The sequence below is a fragment of the Dipodomys ordii genome, unplaced genomic scaffold (assembly GCF_000151885.1).
Source record: "Dipodomys ordii isolate 6190 unplaced genomic scaffold, Dord_2.0 Scaffold70, whole genome shotgun sequence".
NCBI classification, from domain to species: Eukaryota; Metazoa; Chordata; class Mammalia; order Rodentia; family Heteromyidae; genus Dipodomys; species Dipodomys ordii.
Genome location: NW_012267286.1, coordinates 5,583,336 through 5,592,126, shown reverse-complemented (window position 1 = coordinate 5,592,126; position 8,791 = coordinate 5,583,336). Strand labels below are relative to the sequence as shown.

At 37.9% G+C, this 8,791-nt stretch overlaps 1 protein-coding gene across 2 annotated transcripts in view; it reads left to right on the top strand.

The window, feature by feature from the left end:
- Positions 1-8,791, top strand: part of Enpep (glutamyl aminopeptidase (aminopeptidase A)) — an 81,997-nt gene that overhangs the window by 12,694 nt on the left and 60,512 nt on the right. For both annotated transcript variants that reach the window (XM_013023803.1, XM_013023804.1), the window contains exons 2-3: positions 1,573-1,714; positions 4,939-5,070. In XM_013023803.1, coding sequence (XP_012879257.1) covers positions 1,573-1,714; positions 4,939-5,070 — 274 coding nt within the window. The remainder of the gene's footprint in view (positions 1-1,572; positions 1,715-4,938; positions 5,071-8,791) is intronic.

Here is an 8,791-nt window from a genome sequence, read left to right as displayed (position 1 = left end):
ATTCTTTCTGATGGAGGCATAGAATTCCATTGTGTATATATACCACATTTTCTTGATCCATTCATCTACTGAGGGGCATCTGGGTTGGTTCCGTATCTTAGCTATGGTAAATAATGCTGCAATAAACATAGTTGTGCTTGTAACTTTAATATTGTTTGTGATCATTTGGGTAAATGCCCAAAAGTGGGATTGCCCGGTCTTATTCTTTAAAATACAGGTTCAGGGTTTTTGGGCCAGGTTCTTTTTTTTTTTATATTGTGAAAGTACTATACAGAGGGGTTACAATTACATGGGTAAGATTGGCCAAGTTCTTTATTTTGAGAATGATTATTGGAAGAAATATTCAAATAGTATAAATTCTCTTAGATGGAGAGTGACTGTGTTGTGTTATATTTTTTGAGATAAATGAATGGACACAATAAATCTTTGAGCCAAAATTAAACACAGATTCTTCTCAGGGCCTGTGAGTCTCCCCATCTGTCCTCTGCAAAACTGGCTCAACTTGTGCTTGGACTCAAACCCTGGTTTGATGGGCTTCAGCCACACCCAACAGCAATCTGTTCCTCTACCACTGGGAGTTCTTTTACACCGGAGGGAATTTGTAATGTCCATTCTCTCTGCTAGAACCTGTTTTCCTTCATCTTCACTTGTCTGGCTGCTTGTCATTGTATAAACCAGCACCCCATCATTTATTCTAAAGACTTGCCTCTGACCACCTGAAGATGCTCATTATTTTCCCTCTGTCTCTTCAGACTGTTTATGTGCTATGTAGCTATCATAATTTCTTTATAGTGTGGTTATTGTCTGTCATCTCCTTGTGTTCACCATCTTTCTTTTATCCTCAGCACCTAGAACAATGTTTGCGAATGTGCACCTGTGTATATGGGGGGGGAGGGAGGGAAGGAGGGAGGGAGGAAGGCAGGGAGAGAGAATGCATGTGTTTGAGCACACATATATTAGAGGGATGTCATGCTATAGTATTTGTAGGGGTAATGGATGATCTGATATTTTAGCTTAGTTTATTTAAATATTCCCTGAGAATCATGAAGGGAAAAATATTTTACTTACATAAACTATTAATGAACCTAAACCAGCATTTCTTTACTTTTCATTTCTATTATACTTTTTACTTTGCTAAGCTGTCTGTTGAGCAAACATAAAACACAACTCTTTTGTTGTTATAGGGTTACAGGTAAAAAGTATGTATTGCTAAGTGCTGGTGTCTCATGCCTGTGAGCCTACCTACTTTACTCAGAAGGCTGAGATCTGAGGACCCAGGTTCAAAGCCAGCACTGGAAGAAAAATGTTGAGACTCATTATCTCAAATTAACCAGCAAAATGTTGGACTGGAGGTGTGTCTCAAGTGGGAGAGTACAAAAAGAAAAAGGTATATATTTGTGGATTATTGAGCTCCAGATAAGAGTCTGAGTGTTGCTGGGCAGTTTCCTAGATGGAAATTCGCATTTAGAGAGACGAGAGATAAAATTACATAGTTCACATTTTTTTTCTCTGTAGGCATAGATTTAAGGGCTGAGAAGTAGTGTAGATCATATTGATATGTTTGTTTTCCAGGAGTATAGCAGCTACTGATCACGAACCAACAGATGCCAGGAAATCTTTCCCTTGTTTTGATGAGCCCAACAAAAAGGCCACTTACACAATATCTATCGTCCACTCCAAGGATTATGAGGCCCTCTCAAATATGCCAGTAGAGGTGAGTATTATTAAGTTGTGTTTTGAATGCAAATGGTTTATAATAGCTCCTGATCTGTCTGATTAGCTATGGACCAAAAGCCAATGAATTATAAAACAAAATGTTCATGAATTGTTGACTTAGAAGACTAAGGATGTATTTCAGCATTTTCTCTCTCTCTTTTTCCTTGAGTCCAAGAAGTGAAGTCATCAACCTTAGATATCATAGTCTGGTAATAACATAATTTTCAGTTCTTAAGAGAGAAACCTAATAAGCATCCATCTTTTAGAGGCCAGCTTAACCAACCTGAATTCCCTAATTATGACAAATAGGTGACAGACAGGAGCCCTAGAAACAGTCTGTTCTAGAACCTACTCACTACTTTACTTTGCAGTTGAACTAAACCCCAGTTTGTAAACTAGATGATAGAGCTCTAAAGAGTTATTACTGAGGCTGGCACTGGTGGCCAATGCCTGTAATCTTAACTACTCAGGAGGCTGAAAGCTGAAAATCATGGTTCAAAACCAACCTGGGCAAGAAATCCTTGAGACTCTGATTTCCAATTAACTACTAAAAAGCTGAAAGTGGCTCAAGTAGTAGAGCACTAGCCTTGAGTGAAAAGCTAAGGGAGAGTGCCCAGGCCTTGAGTTCAAACTGCACTGAAGGTACAAAAAAAAATAATGATCATGATTGAAGGACTGGATTGTAGAAATCAACTTCAGAGATCATCATTCCCAGAGATATTCTAGTAAGCAGAAAGTTTTTGCTGTTTAATAACTAATAGCTTACAATAATTTCTGCTTGCATAATTATTAAGACTCTTTCCTCTGTTTCTGCTCCTCATTTCCATAATGGATTATGTCATGATTTTAAATGGCTTGATTTAAAATGGTTGGTAAATTAAATGATTAGATACTTTCTTGGATGGATTTTTTTCTCTATCTTGCTGAAATTATACCCCCTGATTATCTAAACAGCATCAATGAAATTCACCCTTTCCTTTTTCTTTTCTTTCTGTTTTCCCCCTGTTTTTATTTCCTTTTCTGCTTTTCTTTCTGTTTTTCTCTTAAAGCTTTTAAATCCATTTTATTAGGTTACTTGATGAAGTCTTTATGAACATGAAGTTAATTCATCCCAAGTAATAATATATTCCTTGAAAAATCAAAAAAAAAGAGAAAAAAAAACAAACATGTACAGGGATTAAGAGGTAACCAGTCATCAGTCATGTACGCCTTAGTGTGAATCATCTTATCAGCTGGTTTTCTCTGGTGTCAGGCACCTGAGAAATTAAGTCTGGATTGCAGAAGAAAGAGGACTATCTCAAAGACAGTATCAGGATATAATGCCCTGAGGATACCTCAGGAAATGAAGGGGAAATGAAGATGGGAGGAGAAAGGGGGCAAAGTTGCCAACTTCTGCCTAAGCTCTCCCACAGGACATTTCACAGTACATTTTTCTCACATTCACTTATTTGCCTAGATCCAGGCAAAAGGGTGGGAAGAATGAAATGTTTCTGGGTCATTAGTAGATAAAACCAATAAATCTACACTTCCATTTTATAACTTCCATCCCTTAATCACCCTCTCTTTCTTTGTGTTGGGCTGGTACTGGGTCTCAGACTTGGGGTCAGAGCACATTTTCTGCTAAAGGCTGGTGCTTTACCATTTGAACCACACCTTCATTTCCAACCTTTGGTGGGTTAATTGGAAGTCAGAGTGTCATAGACTTTTCTGCTTGGGATAGCTTTGAACCAAGATTCTTGGACCTCAGCCTCCTAAGTAACTAAGAATGAGTCACCAGCTCTTTGCTCCTTTATCTTTTTTGGAAGCTTTTCCCCTAGGGAGTGGCTATTGTGGAAGATCTATCTATCTATCTATCTATCTATCTATCTATCTATCTATCTATCTATCTATCTATCTACCGATATACATACACATATGTATATATACATGTGTATATACATATATGAACATGTACACACACACACACACACACACACACACATATATAGTTGTATCGGGGTTTGAACTCAGAACCTCACACTTGTTGGGCATGCACTCTACCACTTGAGCCACAGCTTTTTCACTTCAATTATATTAAGATAGGGTTTCAATGCCAGCAAGAGTTGGACAAGTGCTCATCGTTGGAATATTAGGACTAGTGCTTTACAGAGGCCTCTGGCCCACAGAACTGGTAGACACACAGGCCCCAGATTGTGTCCAGCAATGGGCTCTTGGTCCATGGTGGGCAAGTAGCGGTATCTTGGATCTTCAGGATAGACAGCTAGAGGTAAGACAGGGAAGGTAACATTCATAATTCCCGATACAGCCATTGCCTTCTGTATGGAGTCAATCAGAAAGTACCTGCTCACTTCTTCCTCTCCACAGATATTGTTCTGCATGAAGAAATCCTAGTACCCTAAGATATTGTATGGATCCTGTAGCTAATATAGAAAGTACAAATTTTATTGCTCTCTGAATACCTTGATACAGTACATAATTCAATCTATTACAGTACTGAAAATAAAGTAGATTTCTTTGGTTGTTGTATAGCGCTTTTCATCTTTATATTGGTTCAAAGTGAAATGTGTTCAGGTACAAGCCATTCCCTTTAGTCTTTTTGACAAATTTAATCTTTGAATACCCTTATTTTGTGCGTGTCAGCACTGGGGCTTGAACTCAAGGCCTCATGTTTTCTTTTAGCTGTTTTATTCAAGGCTGGCACTCTACCACTTGAACTATAGTTCCACTTCTGGGTTTTTGTTTTTTTTTTGCTGGTTAGTTGGAGGTAAGAGTCTCTCAGGTACATTTGCTTCCCAGGTTGGCTTTGAACTATGTTCCTCAGATCGCAGCCTCCTGAGTAGCTAGGATGACAGCCATGAACCACCAGTATCTACTCCTGAGCTTTGATTAAGAACTCTGACAAGAGATCAGAGTATGAGGAAGCAATTTCTTTGTCCTGAATATGATTGATTTTGTGGGGAGGGAAGTGAGGGATCCTAGGGCTTGAACTCTGGGCCTGGGCATTCTCCTTGAGCTCAAGGTTAGTGTTCTATCACTTGAGCTATGACTTTTGGGTGATTAATTGGAGATAAGAGTCTCACAGACTTTCCTGCCTGAGCTGGTTTTAAACTTTGATCCTCAGGTCTCAACTTCTTGAGTAGCTAGGTTTACAGGTATGAGCCACTGGTGTCTGGCATGATTGATTTTTTTTTTGATAGATAAAAGATTTTTCCTCTGCTATAGAAAAAAGAAGCACTGGATGACAAATGGACTCGGACAACTTTTGAGAAGTCAGTTCCCATGAGCACTTACCTGGTCTGCTTTGCTGTGCACCAATTTACCCCCATAGTGAAGACGTCAAACAGTGGAAAACCGGTACTTCCCATTCTAGTTTGAGTTCTTGCCACCTGCTGCTTTCTTGCATAGTTGTTTGTAACCAAGAACTGAGAAGTTTGTGATCCAACATGGGACAGCAGTAAAGTGTCAAAAGTAATTTTAATACAAAATGACAATATAATATATAACATAAATATTATATCATATACATCATATTATATATGATATACTATATTATTTTGTATGTAACACGGTATGTGTATATGATATAATACACACAATGTGCATATATAATATATATAGTATATAGATATATGCTATGATACATTATATTATTTCATATGTGATATAGTAAGTATATACAATATAATACATGCAATGTACATGTATGTGATACATATATGGTCTGATATACTATATAATATTATAGAGTGTATGATAAAATATAAAAACAGAGAGGGAAAAGAGCAGAGGTAGATGAATATCTTTCCAGTAACCAATAACTGAGAAGCTTATGGTATCATTTCATAATGATCCAAAATGGGACAGGAATAAAGTGTCAAAAGCAATTTTAATATAATATAATATATGTAAATATCATGTATATATACAATGTATATATTATAAAATATTAGACACATATAATACATATTATACAATGTATAAGTTAATATACATTGTATATACTATATACTGTCTATACTATATACATTGTATGATATATTATAACATATTATACACAATGTAATGTATATGCTATGATATTATATCATAAAATATTACATCATATACAATATGATATAATATGTAGCATAATGTGATTTATAATCTACAATAGGATATAATGCATAAAATAGTAGATGAAATATATTTTGGATAGAAATATCAAGACAAAGTAAAATATTTTAAATGATTCTACAAATGGTGATAATCTTTCACCAATAAGAATGAGGAAACCAACCAATCAGCAGAAGGCATTCTCCTGGGAGTTCTTTTCCAGCAATGACAGTGATTTCCACTTGGATTTCCACTCCGACTTTCTAACTGGGTCCTCTGACAGCCGACACTTACTTATGCGAGACTGCTCCACTCACTGGGTGAAGCTCTACAGGGCCTGCCAGTTCATTATCTGTGCTCTAAGGACAGATTCTATGTAAAGGATTCACAGTGACATAATGGAAATTTTAGTTTGGCAATAGATCCCCAAACGTCCTGCAAGTGGTGAATATTTCTTAAATGCTCCTCCTTTGAATGCTGAGAGCATCGTGTTCTAAGCTAAATCAGTGAAGCTTTTCATCATTTGGAAGAGAAACAAAGATAATAGTGTCATCGTATATTACTTTCTGATCAGCTATTTATTAAGGACATTGGAAGCCAAACTTTCTCTTGAACCATCCCAGATGCTCCAAATCAGGAGAATGCCAAGAAAGTAAGACGTGGGACTGGAGCTAGAATTGCCCCTTCCCCTCTTCTCTACCCCTGCAACTGAGAATGCTCCCCTGCAAAACTTTATGGAGCCATTCAGAGTTCAACAGAACCTCCAGGGGGAGGGTAAAACATTCACTGTGAATATTCACGTTCCTCTGTAAGTTCCCCTTTGTCAGCATTTGGGAAATCCCTCTTCCTCTCTCCCCACCCACTCTCAATTAAAAGCTAACAATTAACACTCTACTACAATGCACTCTTACTCCAGTGAGAATTACAGGAAAATCAACCAATTTAAGTCTATTGTAACACATTTTGGTAGGATACCCACACCAGTCTTTTGTTCAATATTGGCATTTGAAACCAAGTCCTTACATGTGCAGTATACTTGAGCCACAATCAGCAGCACTTTTGTTTATATTTTATTTTTGAGATAGGGTCTTGCTAAGTTTCCTAGGTTTGGCTTCCAAGTCAAGATCTTTCTGCTTTTAGCTTCCAAGGAGTTGAAATTACAGGCATGCTTCACACATTTAGTTTATATCCTTACAGTCTTAAGATCCTCAGGTGTATGAGGAAACTAAGCAACATAAAAGAGAAATACCAAGACAGTGAAAACACAAAGAAATAAATTGCAATAGCTGGAGAAACAAAAGAGATTTTTTTTCAAAGCTGTAAGAATTAAACATGAATGCACACATAACCTCTAAATAGTGTGCTCAGATAGTCAAGAAGATATGATTATCATAAAATTGAAAAAAATGAAAAAAAAACCCGCAATATTAGTTAGAGGTTTTTGTTTTCTTTTGTTTTAGTGCCAGTCCTAGAGCTTGAACTCAGGGCCTGAGCATTGTCCTTGTGTTTTATCACCCAAGGCTAGAGTTCTACCACTTGATAAAGCTCTACTTCTGGATTTTCATTGGCTAATTGAAGATAAGAGTCTGCTGGACTTTCCTGCCTGGGCTGACTTTGAACCATGATCCTCAGATCTCAGCCTATTGAGTAGCTAGAATTACCGGTGTGAGACACTAGCACCCAGCAGTAGTTAGAAGCTGAAAACATGATTTCCAAAGCATGAGCTGGGACCATGTTTCTGCCCAATTCCTTCCCAGTGCAGCTTAGAGCCCGGTGTGCTGATTCCCTTCTATAATCTCAGCATTTAGGGGCTGGGATAGGGAAATCACCAATTCAAGGCTCATAAGATTCTGTCTCAAAAGAAAAGAAAAAGTAGCGCGTTGGTAACCTCCTAGTGCTTTCTATTGTAGTGACGATGGCTGCATCCTATAAAGCCCTTAACCCTCTGTGAGCTTCCATTTTTATATTTTTCTATTATTTCTGAATATTCAGATCAGCAAGGGTTCATTAAAGCTCCAATTTGATTTTTATTACTGCAGTAAAACAAAACAAAAAGCAGTACTTTAAATGGAGCTAGATAGCTGCTGTCCACTCCATTTTTAGTGACGATATCATTATTCCAAAGGCCTTTTCTTTTCCTTCCTTCTTTCCTTCCTTCCTCCCTTCCCCTCCCCCCTCTCTCTGTTTCTTTTCTTTTTTTGGTATGCCAATCCTGAGATTTGAGTTTAAGGCTTAAGCTCTGTCCCTAAACTTTTTTGTTCAAGGCTCGCACTCTACAGTTGAGCCATAGTTCCACTTCCAGCTTTTTGGTGGTTACTTAGAGATAGAGTCTCACAGACTCACAGACTGCCAAGGCTGGTTTTGAATCATGATCCTCAGATCTCAGCCTCCCGAGTAGATAGGATTACAGGCATAAACCATCCGAGTCTGGCTCAAAGGCTTTTCTTATTCAAAGTGCTCTGACAGTGTTGTTCTGGTACCTTGACCTCTTGTTATTTATAGTGAGATTATATCATGTCATTCAAGAATCTGCATTGCTCTGATTTAGCACACTGAGAAATATTTCTTCACCTCTCTGCTAGGAGATTCTTTTACATCCATGAACTCATAACCAAGAGTTTGTTTGTTTGTTTGTTTGTTTTGGGTCCAGTTGTAGAGCCTGAACTCTGGGCCTGGGAGCTGTCCCTCAGCTCTTCAGCTCAAGGCTAGAGCTCTACCACTTGAGCCACAGCGCCACTCCCGGCTTTTTCTGCTTATGTGGTGATGAGGAATTGAACCCAGGGCCTCATGCATGCAAGGCAAGCACTCTACCACTGAGCCACCTTCCCAGCCCAGGTTAAGCATTGTAAAATAAGTGAAATCATAGAATTCCATAATAAATATCAAACAACCTCCTAAACCATACAAAGTGCAGAGAGATTACATGACTTTTTAGTTGCATGAACTCTTCAGTAGTGAATGAAAAATCTGATTCTTGTAGGAA